The 21,407-nt window shown below is 40.2% G+C and overlaps 3 protein-coding genes across 3 annotated transcripts; 1 reads left to right on the top strand and 2 right to left on the bottom strand.

Annotated features, from left to right (window-relative positions):
* Window positions 1–4: 4 nt before the first annotated feature.
* polr2b (RNA polymerase II subunit B) lies at window positions 5–7,830 on the bottom strand. Its single transcript, XM_056769993.1, has 25 exons — window positions 7,705–7,830; window positions 7,173–7,245; window positions 6,881–7,031; window positions 6,680–6,792; window positions 6,361–6,580; window positions 6,099–6,257; window positions 5,829–5,993; window positions 5,537–5,733; window positions 5,333–5,452; window positions 5,023–5,209; window positions 4,768–4,911; window positions 4,543–4,682; window positions 4,274–4,385; window positions 3,887–4,041; window positions 3,612–3,810; window positions 3,359–3,527; window positions 3,155–3,251; window positions 2,906–3,000; window positions 2,320–2,570; window positions 1,973–2,062; window positions 1,657–1,764; window positions 1,215–1,328; window positions 962–1,122; window positions 535–730; window positions 5–303 (listed from the first exon to the last, which is right to left on the bottom strand). Exons 1-25 carry the CDS (start codon window positions 7,721–7,723, stop codon window positions 214–216), a joined length of 3,525 nt encoding a protein of 1,174 aa, XP_056625971.1. The 5' UTR covers window positions 7,724–7,830; the 3' UTR covers window positions 5–213.
* Window positions 7,831–7,949: 119 nt separating this feature from the next.
* On the top strand, window positions 7,950–11,326 carry noa1 (nitric oxide associated 1). Its single transcript, XM_056769995.1, has 7 exons — window positions 7,950–9,347; window positions 9,478–9,642; window positions 9,779–9,990; window positions 10,077–10,208; window positions 10,297–10,413; window positions 10,600–10,717; window positions 10,894–11,326. Exons 1-7 carry the CDS (start codon window positions 8,147–8,149, stop codon window positions 11,136–11,138), a joined length of 2,190 nt encoding a protein of 729 aa, XP_056625973.1. The 5' UTR covers window positions 7,950–8,146; the 3' UTR covers window positions 11,139–11,326.
* Window positions 11,327–11,329: 3 nt separating this feature from the next.
* On the bottom strand, window positions 11,330–18,726 carry rest (RE1-silencing transcription factor). Its single transcript, XM_056769992.1, has 4 exons — window positions 18,518–18,726; window positions 15,429–16,354; window positions 15,142–15,225; window positions 11,330–14,818 (listed from the first exon to the last, which is right to left on the bottom strand). The coding sequence occupies exons 2-4, from the start codon at window positions 16,342–16,344 to the stop codon at window positions 12,858–12,860; spliced, it is 2,961 nt and encodes a 986-aa protein (XP_056625970.1). The 5' UTR covers window positions 16,345–16,354; window positions 18,518–18,726; the 3' UTR covers window positions 11,330–12,857.
* Window positions 18,727–21,407: the final 2,681 nt, after the last annotated feature.

Below are 21,407 nucleotides of genomic sequence, written 5' to 3'. Positions count from 1 at the left end.
CCACTTAACTTTTTAAAAAAAAGCTTTTTTATTTGGAGAGGAAGCAAAACATCGCTTTTCCAGAACAATAACATGGAGAGTCGACAAAATATAAAAATTACACAAGCCCAGCAAACAGGAAGTGCTGTTGGGTTCCATTCAAAATCATTTTCCTAACAATATGCCTTATGCATCCGATTTTCCTGTTTCCCATGATTCATGTGTGTGGGCGATTTAGCTAGTCATCATTCGTGGGGCGATGCTCATGGACATCAGCTCCTGGAACAAGAGCTTACAGGCATACGGCATCCTGACCAGAGAAATCTGAAAAAGCAGAACAGATAACAGGTCACTTCCTGAAAACTCAAGTGTTGTTTAACAAGGCACTCACGATGTTGTGCGCGTACAGGTTATATACAAGGATGTTTTGTACTTTCTAAAAGATATGACAAACCATCCTTTGTATTGCATAAAACCGTCTTGTCACATGCCTACATCCAGCGATACATATTTTTTAAATGATGCCCAACGTCACATCAATCAGCAGCTGCTTACCTGTGTTTTATTGCGACAGCCCCTGCACTCATAGGTGTGTGTGCGAGTGTTTGCAATAGCCATAATGCCGCACAGGTTGCACACGTGCACCTGGTACGGGTCAGATGCCTCAAAAAGCCTTTCCTTCAAAAACTGAGCTGCACCGTGAGCGATCTGACAATCACGTTCCATCTCTCCAAACCGCAGCCCACCGTCACTACATAAAAACAATCAAACACATGAGTTTAAAGATTGCAGTGATTAAAAGATGAGAAATGAGCTTATTTTTATTTCTTTTTCATTCTATCCTAGAACTAGTTTTTATGAGGTTTGTAGTGTCAACCTAAATGCTTATAATATAACATTTTGATATTATTATATTTTGTGGCCATAAGATCCTGCTTTGTCTGGTGGTTAAGACAAACCCTAGAAAGGCCCCATATCTCACCGTGATCTTCCCTCCATGGGCTGTCTGTTGAGAATCTGGACCGGCCCGCGGGCTCTTGAGTGGATCTTATCATCCACCATGTGCTTCAGACGCTGGTAGTATGTGGGCCCAATGAAGATCTGAGAGGTGAGCTTACGACCAGTGAAACCGTTATACAAAACCTACGAGAAACAAGAGCCGACACACTTCATATTGCAAGACTTGTTCACCCAGGTATGTTATTTTCGTAGAATACAGAAGATGAATTCTTCACCTCATTTCCTCTCAGATGGTAGCCGTATTCTGACAACAGGTTAGAGACTTTTTGTACGTTCACAGCATCGTTGAACGGCGTGGCATCACCAATCTCTCCTTTGTTAGCAGATACCTGCGGAAAACAGAGAAGAGTTCAGCACTCTGACAGTCGTGGTTTCCATGTTTTCCAGAACGTGCTCAGATTTCACTTTACAAAAACATTTAAGGACACAAGGCCAAAATGGGGTGAAAAAGATGCTTTAACAAATGTATCTAAACTAGCGTGACCTTTGATGTTTTGAAAAGACCAAACATGTCAACGTGACTCGGCTGGAAATGTTTTGCAACCTCTCTTATTATAGCATTAACAGATGTCTCAAAAGTATACAACAGTCACAAACAAACAACAGAACAGAAAGACGAGCACCATACACAGTATTAGGATCAGAAAACCAAATTACCTTCCCCTGCAGACACTCGATCAAATGGCCGACTGTCATTCTGGACGGGATGGCGTGAGGATTGATGATGATGTCAGGAGTGATTCCTTCACATGTGAAAGGCATGTCCTAAGAACACATTTACGGTTCAAGTCAGACATCAGCACTTGGGTTTGATGGAAACTGTTTACAGTCCCTGTACAGTCAGCTATCAGATGTTTAGGAGACACATCCTGTGTGGAGACCTTCAACCGCATGCTAGTCTAAACAAAGCTAGCCTACACACTCCAGAATGAAGACAGACTCGTGAAATACCTTTCAGAATTCTGTTTCTTACCTCTTGTCTGTATTGGATACCACAGGTACCCTTCTGACCGTGACGGCTGGCAAACTTGTCTCCGATTTGCGGAATACGGACCGAACGCACCTGTTGAAAATAACACAGATGCTTTTGCTTACAGTGTATTTTATAAACAACTCCAATTCAGTAAACATTCATGACCTCGAAGGATGTAAAGGAAGTTAAAGCTACGTGTCGATTCGCTTGCGACTGGGTTAAAGTGTAAACCAGATATCAGAATGTTGCGACAGACCGATCAAAAATTCCCGCTTCCCATAGCAGTTTAATAAAATCCCATTAAGAAATTCAAATTAAACCTCATTTATAACCAAATCACTACCCACTCTGATTTTGCAGAACTTGTAGCCCTCCTGGTTTAGAGTGACCATGACTTGGTCGACGATGCCGGTCTCACTAGTGCGCAGGAAAGTGCTGCAGTCTCTCTTAGTGTAGCGGCGGTTGGTGCTGTCCAGCTCGTCGTCGTTCTCAGGAAGAGTCACGGTTTTGCCGATGATGACGTCCTCGCCAGATACACGTACGCCGGGAGCGATCAAACCATCGTCATCCAGCTTCTCATAGATGGCGTGTCGCATGCCTGAAAAACAGGAGAGATAAACCTTACATGACTGATAAACCTCACAATACACTTTTCCATAAAAGATTTCAACGGAACGCTAGCTGGACACGATAAACACAACAAAGTTTCATTCTTCCATGTCGATCTGTCTTCTAACAAGCTGTGAGAGTCATCTTCACCACACGGCGAGAACATTTGCTGCTTGCTCAGTTCCTATTGTGCTCCACATTCAGCAGATGTATTTTAAACAACACATACGTACTGCTTGGCTGTGATTTGTAATTCCTGCGGTATTTTAGTTTCAGTGGCGGACTAAAACATGTCACGTTTGGTCAGTTAGGACAATGCGTCACCTTGACAGGTCTCTCTGGTAGGCTTCTCAAAGATCTCTTCCTGGTCAAAGCCTTTCTTCGATTCCTGTTCTTTATAAGAGCGGTAGAACACAGATCTGAAATCAGAGACGGCTAATTCAAAACAATATTCAGATTCGGAAACATGTGAAGTTTATTTCTATAGCATGAACGTTATCAAATGTTTTATTATAGTCTTTAAACATTTGCAAAGCTGTCTGTGAATAATTGTCTACGCAGAAGAGCAGATACCTGAAGAACCCACGATCCACGGCAGAACGGTTCATGATGACAGAATCTTCCTGGTTGTATCCAGTATATGAAGCAATAGCCACAATCGAATTGATGCCTTTAAAGAGAACATTCACATCACCGTTTCGGAAGAATTTATAGCCCACATTAATGCATGTTGTAACTTGGTTTGTGTAAAGTGTGAGTATCAGTGTGATGTCAGACCTGCCGGCAGCTCTCTGAAACGCAGATACTCCATGGAACGTGTGGTGACCAGAGGTTTCTGGGGGTAGTACAGCACGTGGGCCAGGGTGTCCATACGCACGTGAAAGTTGGTGATGTAAACTCCCATGGCTTGTTTACCCATAGCAGACTGGTACGTGTTTCTGGGAGACTGACAGAGTTGATAGGAGATTAATAAGCAACAAATAAACTCCAGACCAAACAAAAAAGATATCACGTTCACGTGAGCCGGTACCTGGTTGTGATCAGGGAAGGGAATGATGGACGCACAGACTCCCAGAATCATGGACGGGTGGATCTCACAATGTGTGTAGGTGGAGCAATAAGCCACGCCCTTCTCCTGAAGGTCATCAGGGGTCATGGCCAACATCACAGTCTCCTCCTCCAGGGTGTCGATATATTCCACCACGCCACTGGCAACCAGGTCCTGCCAACTGTGCAAAGATCCTCTATTATGATGGAACTCTAAAATACTGTATGAAAACTGAATAAATAGTCAAACATCTGTACCTGTAGTTATTATATTCTCTCTCCTTGAGCTGGTCAATGTGTCGCCTCTTCAGAAGCAGTTTTTGTTTCTCCACAATAAGAAGCGGACGGCAGATCCTACCAGCGTCGGTGTAGATCCTGATCTCCCTTTCACGGATATCTCTGATCATGGACACCTAGAACACAACAACAGGAAAATTACAACCAGCACAGAATAAAAAGTACCACTGAAGAAGAGCGTAATATAAAAGTGTAGTGCCACCATTCCATTAGAGCAAAGATGTAGCAATTTAATTTGGGGACATTAACGTTTAAAATTGAGATTTTTTTAATCCTCAACTAACCCATCCATACAAGCACCGTTTTTAATCTGAAGGGATTAAATGTCATTGTGATTTGATGTCACACCTCAGACACAATGATGTCCATCTGCCTCCTCAGTTTTCTTAGAGTGTTCATCAGTTGCTCGGGGTCTTTATGAATGCCCACCCAACAGCCGTTCACAAAGATCTTTGTTGCACTGAGAGAATTAACACACATTTGCAATGTATAAATTGTTGGGTCTTAAGAACAAATCCCAATGAGTTCAAATAGATCACACTTTGTAGAAGTACACTTCATAAACAAAAACAGTTTTTGGTGTGGTGGTGCCCCCTACAGAGCAGGACGATACTCACTCTGCAATAGCAGCAGGCGAGATCTCCTCCAGGTTCTCCATACTCCACTCCTCCAAGAACTCCAGGATAGGAGAGGGTTGAGATCCCACAGAGATATAGGCCATGAGCGCTAGATTCTTTACCAAACCTACAGCATGACCCTGAAACAAAACACGCGTAACACTTCAAGCACTTCTTGTCAAATTCTAAGTTTTGTGTATCCTAGTTTATTTATAGTGATCCTACCTCTGGCGTCTCAGCAGGGCACACCATACCCCACAGTGTGTTGTGGAGCTGTCTGGGTTTGGCCAGCTTGCCGTCTCGTCCGATAGGGGAGTTTACACGACGCAGGTGAGATAAAGTGGATGCAAATGTCAACCTATTCAACACCTGTCAAATTACATTACATTACCATGTTTAGTTTTGCAATCATGTAAGAAATCTGGATTGTGAACATGTTAAAGAATGTAAAGGCCCAATCCATGTACATGGAGTTATCACCTGAGATACACCTGCTCTGGCTTGATGGGCTTTTTTAACATCCCCCCAGTTGCCTGTGGCAAGCGAGTACTTAAGGCCATCAGAAATGATGCGAGTCTTAATGGCCAGCTCAAGATTAAAGTCCTTCCCCCTATCGATAAACTTCTGTGCGTATATCCTGATCTCCTTCAGTAAGTTCTTAAACATCCTGAAAATAAGAGACGTGCAAATTGAATGAGAGTTTTTAGAGATGATGTCATCTTAAAGCATCAACAGGTTCCGACCAACATCTGATTCAGGGATTTGTAGCCATTCATTTTAGTGGTCTTACCCTCTGAAAAGAAACGCAAGCAGAGGACCAGCAAGATCAAGCCTCTTGTTGCCATAGTGATCTCTGTCATCCAGCTCTCGCCTGCCCAGAGCAGCCAATAGCAGTCTGTGAACCATGTAACTGAAAATAAGAGAGAAAAGATCAATATTTGCTTGTTACAAATAACACTTAAATATTACAGACGTATAAATAAACATAATTTACCCTAGGAAATATGCCTTTTTGGTCTCGCAGAAATCTGAGACACCAACGTGTGGAAGCACCTCCTTCTGCAAAACCTCTTTAGCGTATTTGATTCTTCGCTCTTTGGTGACACCAGGTTTGGCACCTCTGGAGCCAATAAAGTTCAAAGCTACGTTTTGTTCCTGAATCACAAAGGCCTCGTCTAAAGATGGTTTTACCTGGGAGGAGCATCAAATGTTTGAATTAGCATAGAAATTATGCGGTCTTAATGAGTTTAGGTCTAAATACACTAAACAAATGGAGCTTTCAATACCATCTCCATCATCTCAGGGTCATCAAAGTCATAGATGATGTGTTCCAGAATGTCTCTATCAGACACAAAGCCCAAAGCTCGGAACACGATGATGATAGGCACTTCCTGCCGGATATACGGCAAAGTGGAGACAATCCTTTGGCCAATTGCACTTTTCTTTACTCCCTAGAAACAGTAGAATAAGATATTATTGTAAGATTCATTAAACAGAGAAACAGTGTTTGTGTAAGTGTGCATGATTATGAAAAATTTGAATGTTTAGGAACTGACCTGTCCTCCACGGGCCATCATGCTGACCCAGATGGTGCTTGTGGGTCTGGATGAGTTCTCCAGACACGACCTGCACTCTCCAGTATAAGCATACTTGGAGTCTTTCTTAGAAAACACATACACTGTGTTCGTGGCCATTTTTTCTTGTGCAATCAGGACCTAGACATAGACAAAAAAAAGATATTTAAAAAAGGCCTAACCAGGAAAGTAGTTGCATCACTGACATAGATGACATTTCTTGGAGTTTTGAAACACAGCGGACCTTCTCTGAACCGTTGATGATGAAGTAGCCTCCTGGGTCAAGTGGGCACTCATTCAATTCACAGAGATCTCGATCTGTCAGGCCACTCAGCAGACAATATGTAGAACGGAGCATGATGGGAATTTTGCCAATAAAGGTTTTCTGATGTTGTGTCTGTTGTTGCTCTTCTCCGTCCTTTATGATTGTTTTTGTGATGTCCACATACAGGGGAGCAGAATACCTGCAGCCCACAGAAAAAGTTGAAAGATTCACATGACAACAAAGTGGTTATGACATGAAGAAAATTGGGAGTCCTGTTCATTGAAAAGCATCAACTCACGTAAGATTACGCAATCTGGCCTCATTTGGCATCATAGGTGAGGGAGCGCCATCTCTTTCCCAGTGAGTGGGTTTGGACAAATAGATCTGCTCAAACTTCAGCAGGTAACGGGGCTACAAATGTGTAAGCAATCGAATTAAACAAACTGCTTTAGAAGTGATCATTAACACGCACATGAATTAAGCTTCTGAAGACACTCACCGGCTCCTCCACTTCTCCAGTTGTATGCTGGGCCTCAGCCTGCAGATCGATGGGCGGAGCATCTTCAACGATCCTCTGCACAGACATCTGGATGAACTCATCGAATGAGTCCAGCTGCTGTCGCACTAAACCTTTCTCATCAAAATATGAGCTGGAAGGAGAAGCATGCCAGCAAGAAACAAGCAAAGCAAGGTAAGATAGTTTCATCAAGTTGATGTGTCATCTTCAGCACTAATACAACGGTCAGATATAGATTTTTATACACTTTATATCCAATCCTTGTTTACATTACCTGATAACAATCCAGCAGGCCTCCTGCCACAGATCGGGGGTGATTTCATCATCATCTTCATCATACTGAATATCTACAGAAGAACATATCACAGATTTCAATTAGATTTATCTGAGATGTAGATTCTCACAGAAAAGAAATCAACACAAAAAATGTGAGTTATGCATATAATGCCTTATGTCTGTTATTTAGTCTTTAAAGCAATTTACCCTAATAAGATCACTTTACAAATACTTTGGATCGCAACAATTGTATAGTTGTCCATTAAAAGTATGCTGAATCAATACTGCTTACACTTCTGAACATATATTGCAAACATAGAGTTTTCACTATCAACCTGAAAAGAATGGCAATACAATTCATAAACAATAACAACAAAAGTTGAATTGTTGTGCACAGCTTGCTAAATAGCAACAAAGCTAACAGCCTTTAGCGAACTACGCAGTGTTAACGATCGTAACACGTCTATTCTAAAAACGGCCTTTTGTTGTATTAAACACCAAAAGACCCAAACAAACCTATGCACACATACCTTCGTCTTGGTCATACATGCTGTTTATAGATTAATATCCTTTTTTCTGATTAAACTAAACAGTATTATTTACGCCGTGCGCCCCGCTGAACGGCGCGTTATGTCTGAACCGCTTTGAAAGAAACAACGGCGTCTGAGTTATGCGTCACTTCCGGGCCAGCCACACAAATTTATTTTATACACATTTATCTATGCATTTATGACTCAAATTCTTCTATGATATCATTACTAAATTAACCAACACGTGTTTAAAATTGTTTATAAATTAAAGATGTGTTTCACGATGGTTTATTTAAACAGAATGGACATCGACTTCCGGTGACGTTTAGATAGTACGGGAGCGCCGTTGTTTTCCTCCTCACGTGGGTTCGTTGTGGTTCAAGGTTGTAGTGTATATAGCGATGTAACGCTCTTTGGAGCACAAATTTTAATTCCTGTAACAATGTACAAGTTTTGGGGATCGTCGATATTTAAATTGTACTCTCGTACGTGCTTAAGTCCTGCTTCAGTCTCGGGACTGCAGCTGTCAAGATGTCAAGAGATGGATATGTTACCACGATCATGGTCAGCAGATCTGAAGTGCAGATTATCCAGAAGTGTGGTTTCAAATCCAAGATGTTACAGCACTGTAAAGAAAGCTGCAGGTCAACCTCAGAATAAGATCAACTCAGATCTGTACACATTCGTGGAACCACATAAAGAAGAGGATTTTGTGTTTCTGGACTTTGTTGAACCGGTGGACAATAAAGATGACCTGCCTGATCATCTACATTTACCTGAGCCAACTGCTAAACAAAAAAATCATACGAAGACTAAACCAGACATAAACCGTAAAGGGGTGGAAATACAACTGAACCGTTTAAAAGAGTCCAAAGTGGAGGAAGACTCGTGCATTGAGTTTCATGATAAAGGATTCCCTCTGGAGGTACATACTAAGTTAAAGAGAATCAAAAAGCATCAGAAGATTTATGGTACCCCTGATGTTGAGATGCCCGTCAGTGACACATGTTGCTGTGGATGTGGTGCTCTCATGCACTGCGCTGACCCTGACATACCAGGTTACCTGCCAAGCGAGAAGTTCAAAGCCCTTTCGGAGGAAGATAAACTGAAGAAGGCCATATGCCAGCGCTGCTTCTTGATCAACCACCACCAGAAGGCTTTAAACATCACTATGTCCAAACAGGAGTACAGAGCTGTTGTAGGGAGAATTAAATCTGAAAAGGCTTTGGTCGTGTTAATTGTGGATCTTCTCGATGTTCCGGACTCCATAATCCCGGACCTTCCAGAGCTGGTTGGGACAAACAAGCGCATTATGATTTTAGGAAATAAAATAGACCTGCTGCCTGGAGATGCAGTGAATTACCTGCAGCGCATCAGACGGCAGCTGGGGGCCTACTGTGCCAGCATGGGCATTTCTATCAAAGATCCTAAAGACATCCACCTTATTAGTGCCAAAACGGGTTATGGGATAGAAAACCTGATTTCGAGACTGCAGTCCACCTGGAGGTACAAGGGCGATGTGTATTTAGTTGGGACGGCTAATGCTGGGAAATCCACATTGTTTAATACGCTGTTGGAATCTGATTATTGCAAATCCAAAGCTTCAGATGTGATCCATAAAGCTACCATATCGCCATGGCCTGGTGAGATATATTGCGTTCAACTAAAATGTCCTACTAAATATTAAACATTTCTGCATTCTTGAATGACAGACCTCTTCAAATGTATAACTTCACCGGTTGACAAAAACACCCATTCTTCCTTTAACTCTAGGAACAACGTTAAACCTCCTGAAGTTTCCCATCATCAACCCAACCCCCTATCGTATGCACAAAAGGGCAGAAAGACTTAAACAGGCGTCTCTTCTGACAGAGGCAGACATGAACCCACAGGAACTGAAGAGAATCAAACAGTTTAGCAAGCAGGGATACTTGGTTGGTGAGTTTGCAAGATTTATTTTCAACACTTTTATAAAAATGGACTGAAAAGAGAACAGAAAATGATGCATGTGCCCTAAGCTCTTGAATATGCATTCTTTTAAACGGACACTTTGGTTCAAATTGGTTTGTTTTAGGTCACATTGGGAGGACGTTCAGAACAGATCAGACTCAAAAGAAAATCCTTTTCGAGTTTGATCCTGACAGCCTGAGCTTTGGAGAAAATCCAGAGGAAGACAACATACAGAATGTGTCCCAAGATGCCCCCACAGACACAGAACTCGCCTACAATGAAATTAAAGATGCTCATTGGTTCTATGACACCCCAGGCATAATGAAAGAATGTGACGTGAGAATCCTTATTAAACATTTGAACCTATTTCTATTTAAAAGAAATGTTGATAATGCTTTATAAACATGACACGTTATGTACAGATTCTCAGCCTGTTGAACGAGCAGGAAGTGAAGTTTGTGGTACCTACTCAGGCCATTACACCAAGAACGTTTGTAATGAAGCCTGGTATGGTCTTATTTTTGGGAGCTTTGGTACGCATCGATTATTTGGAGGTGAGATACAGAATTTGATTTATGAGAATGTTTACTGTATATCTGTTCTAGGTGAGATATAGCGTGATTTTAATGTTATTCTTATTAGGGGGAAAACTCATGCTGGTTAACAGTTGTGGCATCATCTCGTGTTCCGGTTCACATCACCAGTTTGGAAAGGGCTGACGCAATCTACAAGAAACATGCTGGGAATGTCCTTCTTGCAGTATGTTCAAACATCACACTGTCAAGACTATAAACCCTGGAAACACATAAGCGGTCATAGATCAACATTGGTCAACTAAGTTCTAAGTTTTAGAAGAGCAATCAAATTCCCTAATGCAGACGCAATATTTGTTTGTAAAAAAAATTAAACATATTTATTTTTGATGCTACAGTGATTTTTGTCCAGGTCCCATCAGGTGGTGAGGAGCGCATGAAAGAATTTCCACAGCTTATTCCTCAAGACTTTGAACTCATGGGGCAGGGATGTGACACAGCTATTACTGACATCAAACTTTCATCTGCAGGTAATGAAAAAATTTGAAAAGTAAACGTTTAAAATTTTGCTATTTTGGAGACAACCGGTCAAGACCAAATTAGTCTTTTGGCCACTCATCTGCCTTTATGAATTTTCGACAATATAAAAATATCATAATGAATGTTTTTATGCAAGCCTTAGTTTAAATTCTGTAATGTCTTTCAGGCTGGGTTGCCGTGACTGCAGCTGAAGGACAACTGTTGCTGAGAACTCACGCCCCTGAGGGGTCAGGACTGTGTCTGCGCACCCCGCCTTTACTGCCCCACATTGTCAATCTGAAAGGAGAACGAATCAAAAAGACTCCTGGCTATAAGACCAAACAGCCACAAGCACTGGTGGATGCCGGCCTTTCTGTAAAAGCAGCTGAGAGACTGAAAGTTAAAACAAAAAAATCTAACAATAAAACTTAAATACGTTTGTAATCTTTAAGTATTGAGGTCTTGGAAGGAAACAATGACAACATGAACAATGTATCGATACTTGTATACTACACAGTTGTAGTAATGTAATTTTTTATACTGCTACGTTTAAAACGTGTATATTGATTATAAAATTCAATGGTTATGCATATTTTTTCATTAAAAAGGTAACAAACACAGACTTGTGGCAAGAGTTTTCTTTTTTATTTTCTGCTACACACATGACAGGTCATATTAAATTTCTATAAAAAGCCAAATGTAATCATTACCCTGTCAAATTAAGGGGATGACATTAAGGTTCATTTTATCTAATATAATATGACTACTTTCAACAAGAAATTAATATGACACTTGAATACAATGACATGTAAATGACTCAAAATTTGAGTTGTGATGAAAACCTTCTCTACAAAAAGTGGAGAATAATGAAAAACAAAGAGTGACAAGACAAATGTTACAGTGATAAAGTATCAAACCGCACAAGTGCAGTTTTTCGGGGCACTTTTGAGGCCTACGATTCTGCATCTACAGATCTGTAACTACATCCTGCTTTGGTAACACACAAAATCCAATATTGCACTGAATGCACTAAAGGCAAATTATTCTAAGTTCTCTATTACAGTGTTTAATGTTTTTAAATATCTTTTTTACAGAGAATAACATGGGTGACATTGACAGACATAAGGGAAACAGCACACATGCACACAGACACAAAAAAGGTCTGATCTGTTCAACTTTGGACCGATAACATTTTGATGCATATAATCATTTAATATGTTTAAGGGAATGTTATATGGTCTGGACAGGAGGAAAACGACTTTTTCTATTTGGATTAAAATAAAAGAGAAACAAAATCTACATTTCAGAAACAAAATAATAGAAAAAATTGATTGTCTGAGGCTGTGGAGAGCACAAAAAAAGAAGGAAAAAATATATACAAGGCAACAAAATCTTTGGATTTAGCATGAAATTTAAATCACATGAGAAACTTAAAAGATAAAACCCAACAAACTCAGAAGATGATGCAGTTCGTCTTACAGCCGAACCACAAACAAAAGTCTTTGAAAGCAAATATAGAGTGAAAAAGAAAAACCCTGCTACTCTTACAAGCATGACAAAACACTTTACAAAAACTTTGTTGATATGAAATCTCAAAGGTGCATTTATGTTTAGTTGTCAAGTGCTCTTAAATCTGTAAAAGGGAACAAAGAAACGGAGAATGCAATGACATAAGCCAGCTTTAAACACACACTTTGTCTTTCTGACCAGTGATGGAGCTGCTCCACTTGAGTGGAACAACACAAAGACTGTGAAAGCCCTTTTATCATCCGGCCTATTCATGGCAGGACCACCTGGGTCTGTCTGAGCGCACATCTTTGCAGGGATGGAGGGTAAAAGTGTACTGCCTTTCTCCGTTTGGTTGCTTCCAAGTAGTGTGATAATAAATGCGGGAAAAAACATAGATGCTTATTTAGTCATAAAATACATCAGATTCAGCTGGATGTGATCCAAAAGACAACATGTATAGTTCTAGGTAAAAAAGCAGAATGTGATCTACCATGTTAACAAAAGACTTCATATGCTAAATGAATGAATACTGTGGTATGAAATCAAGTCATGTCAAGCTAAACACTAAAAATCATCCATAGAAGGCATTGAAAAAGCCTGCTCATAAACTGACACAAGAGATGTCCAAATAAAATCTCCCCTTTACTTGTCACCCTGAGCCGTCCCCTCCAAGTAATACACGTTCACAAGATGGCGGTTCAGATGGCGACGGTAGTCCACCTCCATGGAGAAGGTACGGTCACAGAAGATACATGTGTGACTGAGCAGTTTGCTGGGAGAAGGAAGCTCCTCGGTAGGAGTCTCTGGAAGTTTGTCTCCACCTTCTATGGCAGCCGCTAAACCGTTGAGACCAGAGTCGTAGCTTCCTTCAGAGGCACTGTCACTGATGTCACTTCCCCCATCGTGACTATGGATACCCTCATCGTCCTCCGCATAAGTGGATTTGTGACTGGGTGGACCTGGAAGTTCAAGGGTTGGGCTGACAACAGCTTGCTGTTGGCTGAACCCTGGGCAAGTCTCACTGTCTGTAGGCGATGGCATCTCATTTCCACTGTCCACCTCTGATATGTCATTGGTTAAGGTCTTGCCTTCAGGAGTTTGATGTGTGGGTTGGTGCTCAACAGAATTGGTCATGTCAACTACCTCGTCTTGGCAGTTCACCTTTGTCGGCGTTTGCTGGTCTGGTCCATCAAGTACTTTGAGTGGTTCTGTCATAGGTGACTTTTCAGTCTGTGGGGTGCTTGACTTCTCTGGTTCCTCATTACTGTCACAAGTATTTTTGGGGTCCAAGACATGCTTCTCAGGTTTGTCTGGACTCTTGTTCTTGCTTTTGCTCATCATGTCCTTAAGAATCTCAGGTATGGTACGATTTGTCACTGGAGGACCGGATGATGGCGATGGGTTGGTTGCATCCTTCTTCTTGCGCTTGACCTGCTTGGAAGAACAGTTCTGTACTGAAGCCTCTAATACATCCATGGCCTCTGCTTTTCTTTTTGCTGGTTTAGTCCTGACCTCTTGGATTGCCTCTGTACTCTGTGTGTCTTTTACAGTGTTTACCTTTGCTAATTTTGTTTGTTTCTTGCATGGCTTCTTGCTTTGAGGTTTCCTGCAATTCTTTGCACCTTCGTTCTCCATTGCCGGCTCATTTACAGTCTCGTTCTGTGAGTTGTTTTCCTTCTCTTGCCTCTTTCTTTCCTCCTTCTCTTTTTGTTTTTTATCTAGGTCTTTCTCAAATCTTTCTTTGTCCAAATCCAATCTTTGCAACTCTGCACCAGTAGTTTGATGTTTTGCAGTTGCTTCTTTCGATGCCTCCTTTAAAGGTTTCTCTTTCTTAGGACGACCCTTTGCAACCTTCTCCAAAGATTTGGATTTCTTCTCAACCTTTTTAATCTCTTTCTCCTTTTTGCTGTCTTGTTTGTTCATGCATACCTCTGGTTGTGTGGTTGTGACGTCTGTAACTTTTCCAGAAGTCTTTCGTTTGTCCTTCTTGTTTTTCTCTTTTCCATCACTTTTCGGCGCTGACTTTTTCTCTTCGGTTTTCTCAATAGGTTGTTGGATTGGCTTTCCAGGTTTCTCTTTACCACTGATATCAGTGTTTTTCGTTCTAGTCCGCTCCATCAGTTCATTCTCTGGAGAAGATGTAGGCTTACTTGGTTTCTTAATGGAGAGGTTGATAGGGCCTGATTCAATGTCATCCAATTCTCCTGCTTGTTCTCCATCATCATTTTCTCCCTCTCCAATCTCATCTGGAACCTTGTCCTCTGTGTTTGTGGGCAGGTCATCGCCGTCTGTTCTTTTGACACGCAGCCTCACCTTTGACACATCCAATGAAATATCAGAATACCCTGGGTGTCTTGACTTGATGTGGTACTGCAGGTTGCACTTCTTGGATGCTGCGTACTTGCACACCGGGCAAAGAAACTGGCGAGGGTTGACGTGAAGCTCGACATGTTTTTTAAAGTTGCTACGGTCTGCCGTTTTATACTGACAGTAAGGGCAGCTCAGGGGCTTGGGACCATTGTGGACCTGTCTGGCATGGCGGGTCACTTCGTGTTGGTTGGCTGCCAGGTAACTGCAGCTGTCACATTTGAAAGGCCTCTCACCTATTGTAAAAAGAGCATAAGGATAAGGTCAAGGCTGAACAATCAACCTTTTATATTGACATTTTAAGAGGAACACAGATGCAAATCTCATGCGGGGAGACAGATAAAATACGAGCGGATGCATCACAATACAGAATCACATTGTAATTCACTCTGTATACCACAAACCGTGTACCATTTTATCCAGAGCCATCTGGCTCCATGGAGTGCAAAGAAAAGAGAAACATCATTGACAAGATGAAAAGAGAGTTGTAAGCTAACATCAAATCGAACCCTGCAGTACAAATTTCAATATATTTTAAAAATAGACTGAATAAACTTACCTGAATGGGTTCTCATGTGTCTAGTAAGGTGAGTTTTTTGTGAACTTGAGTATTCACAGTATATGCACTGAAATGGACGCTCACCTGGAAAACAATAAGCAAATGTTCATATTAGCTTTGAAAAGTCAGAAAAACACAAAAAAGCTTTTGATTGATTATTTGTCCAACAAACTGAAGAGAAAGAAAATCATCGGTTCAGGTTTGAACCAACAAAATAAGGATGTACATCAAGAAAGATTTTTGGACTAACAACGTAAATAAAATGTACAATTTTATTTCAAACATACCAGTGTGGGTCCGGATGTGCTGTATGTAGTTATTTTTGCGATCCGAAAAATAAGAGCATTGGTTGCACGTGAAAAGCTTGCTTGGAAAGTGATTTCTCAGATGTTTTTTCCAGTGGTATTGACTGATGGTGGTGTAAGGGCAAATGGTGCATCTGAAAACTTTCTGATCTTCTCCCTCTTTGGTATGATGTTTAAGATGAGCCATATAGTGATCATAGCGGTTGGTGTTGTATCCGCAGCGCTCGCAGCGTATCACACCTTTAGAGTTACTTAGACTTTCACCGTTCTCCGCGTTGGGTGTCTGAGGTTGTCCGGATTCGCTGCCCAAGTCGTCATCTGAATCAGCTGCCCTGTTTACCGCAATAATCTTCTTGGCGCTGTGAATGCCGATGTGGTGAATGAAGTCCTCTTCGTTCTCGGCCTGGTATTGGCAGGGTTTACAAAAGAAGGGTTTCTTCTTTTTGCTGGATTCGAAGACAACGACCGGGATGCGCTTACGTTTTTCTGTAGTTCGGGATTCCGATGAGGTTTTTTCAGAGAGGTCCTCCGCTATTTCCATCTCGTCACGATGCGGTGCTCTTTCCTTCACCTCTGGCTCGACTCGGGTGGCCTGTTCCGGGTAACTGTTCTCGGACATCTCATTGTCAAGGCTGTATCGGACGACCACCTCTTCGTCGCTGTCAGAGTAGTTGCTGCTACCAACCGTCTTGAGTTCAAACATTTGCTTCTCTTCTGCATTGCAGTCTGAGGGAGATGTTTCAGACGATATCACCACATTAGCCAGCATCACTAGCTGAGGGGCGGCCACTTCGTTCGGAGAAAGCTCGGGAAGGTCATGGCTCACCTCTGGCAGCGGAATGCCAACACCAGGCATGAACATACCAGCTGTAGAGGGATAGACTGTTTGAGCAGACATGCTCAACCAGCTGAAAATTAAACAGAAACGTAATATTAATAAAGTTAATCTTAAAAGTGTAAACTGCAATTTAAAGTGTAAATGTTAGGGGTGGCACGAGATCTCGCGAGTAACACATTATCCTCACGCAATAGGGAGGCTCAGAGATGAGCATTTTTGTAGGCCAACCCGGAAGTAGGTGCCACGCTGGTTCCCTCGACCGAATGCCTATGCATCTTTCCCATAGACATTTGAAAGTTCGCCAAAAAATAAGCTCTGTGATTAACAAAGGTTTATGATGTTTACATGTTCACGTCACACCCCTAGTAAATGTGCATTATGACTTTTTGTTTATAATATCTGATAAAGGAAATTAAACAGAATTTATTCAATATTGCTGGTGAAATCAGGTTAAAGTCTCATAATCTAATTTTGAGAAAACAAGCAACAAAATTTGATTTCATCCATTGATTTTACGATGATTTCATTCTTTGACATGGTTTAATTTAGTCAATATTAAAGACATCAATTTTCACAGAATGATCTTTGTGTTACGTAGGCAGATTTTATGCAGAAAACAGTAAATCACAAAAATATGACTTTAGCTGTGTTCTACAGGCAGGGTCACACATGACTGCTCTGTCATGTGACTTGTATTTGGTTGACTGATCTAATCAAACATCATTTTACAAGTCTTTGAACGGAGTTGTTCTGTGAGAAAGTCTTGCTTTTCTACATATCTTTAGTAAAAGTGTTGATTCAGTTTTATACTTCCGAATACAAAAATCTAAGACAATCTATTCATATCAAATAAATGATATGTGCTTGTATAAAACCCAATGTCCCTCAAACCATGATTCAATTTTGCAGGCATGAAGATGCTTTCTAACTACACATGAACGTTAATAAACATGCCGAGACATTATTTAAACTATTTCATTATTTTCAAGACATTCTTTTCAAAAAGCAGTTTATATTCCTGTATATCGAGTTAAACTTAACATAAACTAAATGACAATTTTTCCATTAAAGAAAAACAACACTTATCAATAAATAATGGTGAAACTATTTACTAAACATTGTTTCAAACTCTATTGTTGTATTTTATGATAAATTAAACGTATGAAAAAATATACAGCAGCATCTGTATAAAAACATTTTACGATCCAAATGAAAAGTGTATTTTGTTTGCATAAAAACTCTTAAAATACAGTTTCAATTCATCTGTTCTAATAAAATAAGTATGTCTGCCCACAAAGAAGCAGAGCATGGACTCAGTTTTGCAAGCTCAGAAATGCATGTTCGGCCATTTTAAAACAGCACCAACTTCAGCCAGCGAGTGGAGGAAGAAGAAAACTATCAGAGAACTGAAGCTGTTCAGCACCAGAGTTTGTTGAGATTAACGCATATTCATACACAAAGCCCCAAACATGTGTGCCAAAACCACAAACAAACTTTGTGTGAAATACTCAAGCGGTTTCGTTAAATCAAAGTTGTCAAAAGGAGTGAACAACTTTGACCTTGTTGGACAGCTCCAAACACGAGTCATCTGAAGCAGACCAAGATCGAGTTTATCTCGCTAACATTAAGTGCGTATTATTAAAACATATCACAATACCGTCTTGAAAACTACATCGCGTTAAACGTGTGGAAAATCAAGTCACCTCACAAATTTGGGGGGTTTTCCAATCGGAAAAAAGCTTAAACACAAAAATACGACATCGTGCGCATTTAAAACGAAATGTTCATGCACACTATGTGACAAAACTAATTTATAGTTAAATCTGCCCTAAAAAGTTACATTTCGAAGCTTCTACCAATGTGTACAACTGCTTTGCGGAAACTGCACGCAACAACACAAACCACACGACAACATAACAAAGTTACACTTTTCAAGCAACAGGGTCGATTTAAAAACGTCGTGCTTTTTTATCTTCTTTCGTTTTATGTCCACTTTTTGCCTGAAGTGATTCTTTGGTTAGCGTGTGAGTTAGCCGTGGTCCTGATCTGATCTGATCTGATCTCACTCCATGCTGAAATGCACAAGCACAGATCAGCCCTGGACAGCGCCTCTCCCTTTCAATGCAACCCTCCATTTTCACTCCACTCAAACTTAGACGGGCCCGAGCACTCCAAACACACAACCACACCCCGATCACCCCGAAACCCCACGGAATCAAGCCCGTGCACTTACCGTTCGTGTTCACGCGCAGTTTGGCGATTTTGTTGTGAAAATAAGGTTCGTGCGAAGTTATTTGTAAACTCTCAAGTCGATCGAGGAAGTGTGCGAGAGTCACGCATTCCAACACATCGCTCTCGCGTTGCGCTCGCGGGGGAGGTGTGACGTCAGCGAAAGGCTCGCGCTTGTTCTCGCGCTCTCAAAGTTTACTATTGTGTGTTTACGTCGACCTTCAACGCATTTAAGTGTGAAGAGCGCTCTTGTGCTTAACAATGTAACACAAATACACAAGAAATATGACATGGACTGCAAGATGTCGTGTCGACATTCTGAATGTGGCTTAACAATACTTAGTTTACAAGCAGCAGCGAGGGCCAACGTGCTAAAAGTCGTTTTATTTGTTGATTTCGGAAACCACGCCTTCAAAGTTGGAAACATTAAATATTAAACTCTTCCTTAAAATAATTTTACCTTCTTTATTGCAAAAACGTGTTCAACAAAAAAGGCATACAAACTTAATATGATACTCATAAACTCATAAATAAAATACAATAACATTATTTATAAGTCAAATTGTGACGCCATACTTGGTGTCATTTGCATATATTTGAATACAACAACAAAAATTATAAACGACTTGGGTCCATGTGTATTTACCTTAAAGAAACAACATTTCCACAGAAAGATTAATCTGATCTAAAAGAACCAACACAAGTGCTGGGCAGACACATATTATGCAAACTTTCTGCATACTAAGCAAAGCTTCTTTGACTGACTTGGTCAAGTGAAATAAAACATTTGGATATTTTAAATATGTGTCGCTTGAACTATCAAGTTAATTTACATTTAATTATTTATATGATGTTTTCTTTTTTTTTATGTTTTCACAAACCACAGAAAAGTTTGAATTGCCTAAAAAGTCCAGAAGTAAAAAAAGTTTTCGTCATTTTAACTAGTCGTTTGGCTGTCGTTGAAGGCCTTTTTATATTAAGATATAAAGAGTTTAGACGAAATCAGGGAGCTGTCTGTCTGTCTTGTAGTTCAAATATAATACCTCTCATAAAGATGAAACAGCACTGAGGGTAATTGATGGCTGTAACCGTTTACAAGAGAACCTTTACTATAGAGGTCATTCATGCTGGAGTCATTACGGACTTCCTGCTTTGCACTGAGGAAACTACATTCTAAGGACCTGAAAAGAAATGTTTTTGATCACATAATGATCATTTAGTTTTCTGCTCTTTGTTTCTAAAAGTAGATCACGCTTCTTAAACTTCAAAAAGGTAAGGCCCCAAAAAACATACCAAAGGTCCCATGGCCTCCTCATATAGTTTCTTTGTTTATTGATTTGTCTCGGTAGTAAAAATAGCATAATAGATTGCAAATAAATATATTATAAAGTAGATGGTCCTTACAGAAATTCATTATTATTTATAAACAATCAGAAGGGGTTTCTTATTAATTATCTGTTCCATATATAACATTTGCAAATAACATTCTGATAAAATAAAAGTAAGATGATATAAAATATTTTATATATTTTGTAAATCTATATCACTGCATAATATGTCTATATAAATCTATGTATCAGACGTTACATACAGAAGTCAGAATTATATTTATGTCGGGAGAGAATTCTGAGGCCCCGTTTGGACGTTTTATCTTAACTTTTAAGGCCAGTTTAAGAAGTATATTTAACATTTCCCAATCAGTCATCCTACTAGCAAGACTATTTTATTTCTTTAAACTTTCCTGAATGAATGATGTTATTGTATTTCTACCACGGCGTTTTAGTGCCACGTTAAAAATAACATAAATTCAAGATTACGAGAATAAAGTCAAAATGTTACGAGAATAAACTCGTCGTAATACGTATTTTATTTTCGTGAAAGTTGTAGTTTAAGAGTTTAAATTATGTTTAAGTACGTCATCTGAATCAGTGAGTTAATTCGTAGTTCATGTCAGATTTTGACATTTCGACTTTATTCTCGTAACATTTCGACTTTATTCTCGTAACATTTCGACTTTATTCTCGTAACATTTCGACTTTATTCTCGTAACATTTCGACTTTATTCTCGAAATCTTTTTTTTTACGACGCCGTCGTATATTTCATATTCAGCTGCTGCCAAGATCTTTTTATTGCAGAAGGATTTCACCTACATGAGAGCAAGAGAGTTAAATATAATTTACATTTTCACAGTTTCAACAAAATAAATATAAAAGTGATTGACATATAAACTTGCGCATTAACACGTGAAGCACTTTTCTCCCACGCCAACTCTCTTTCTTTTGCTGCTGCGGCTGTGTTGCACTTTTTTCTAAATATCTGCTCATATTCACTATACGCTTGTAACAGTTCCTTCAATTTGATTGGCGAGAAATGAACAGAGCGCTTTTTGTCACGTGCCGTTGCCATGGTGAATCGTGCTATCTTCACTCAATTGATGATGGCTTGTCATCGCCATGCTGCACGCGCGTAACCTAGAGTGAACTTACTCAGGGTTGATTAAACTAACTCAAATCAGCTGTTCTGAAACTGAAAACTCAGAGTAACGATTCTCTGAGTAAATCAACTCAGGGTTCAGATTTTAACTCAGTGTTGGTTGAACCAGTTCTTGAATCTATTGCTGTAACATAAGGTGACGTATTACTGCGATACCGCTACGGTCCACTGGGGGGCAACAGTTTAGTGTATTTAGTTTTAAGGGTAGATAATTTGTTCAAGTAAGAGTTCTTTGTAACCAAAAGGCCGCGCTCAAGATCTACAGAAAAATCAAGTAATCACTCACCTTGTAAATGTGACCACACTCGTCATTTTTACGTTTCTTTTCTCTCTCTATTTCAATTCGTCTCTGTTATGAAATATGAAATGGGCTATAGTTAATTTTCACGGCCATAGTTGT

This window comes from Triplophysa dalaica, chromosome 16 (assembly GCF_015846415.1).
Source record: "Triplophysa dalaica isolate WHDGS20190420 chromosome 16, ASM1584641v1, whole genome shotgun sequence".
Classification (NCBI taxonomy): Eukaryota; Metazoa; Chordata; class Actinopteri; order Cypriniformes; family Nemacheilidae; genus Triplophysa; species Triplophysa dalaica.
Note: the sequence above shows the minus strand (reverse complement) of the source record. Positions and strands in the feature narration are given on the sequence as shown.

Bases quoted from the DNA above. Each gene is read 5' to 3' on its own strand.
- rest (XM_056769992.1), bottom strand. From the start codon at position 16,344: ATGTCTGCTCAAACAGTCTATCCCTCTACAGCTGGTATGTTCATGCCT. The intron at 15,226-15,428 runs GTATGTTTGAAA...ATTGTTTTCCAG, and splicing joins GCACATCCGGACCCACACTG to GTGAGCGTCCATTTCAGTGC. The intron at 14,819-15,141 runs GTAAGTTTATTC...TTTTTACAATAG, and splicing joins ACACATGAGAACCCATTCAG to GTGAGAGGCCTTTCAAATGT.
- noa1 (XM_056769995.1), top strand. From the start codon at position 8,147: ATGTACAAGTTTTGGGGATCGTCGATATTTAAATTGTACTCTCGTACG. The intron at 9,348-9,477 runs GTGAGATATATT...CTTTAACTCTAG, and splicing joins TACCATATCGCCATGGCCTG to GAACAACGTTAAACCTCCTG. The intron at 9,643-9,778 runs GTGAGTTTGCAA...GGTTTGTTTTAG, and splicing joins CAAGCAGGGATACTTGGTTG to GTCACATTGGGAGGACGTTC.
- polr2b (XM_056769993.1), bottom strand. The intron at 6,581-6,679 runs GTGAGTTGATGC...TGTGGGCTGCAG, and splicing joins GCCAGATTGCGTAATCTTAC to GTATTCTGCTCCCCTGTATG. The intron at 3,528-3,611 runs GTACCGGCTCAC...CAACTCTGTCAG, and splicing joins CCTTCCCTGATCACAACCAG to TCTCCCAGAAACACGTACCA.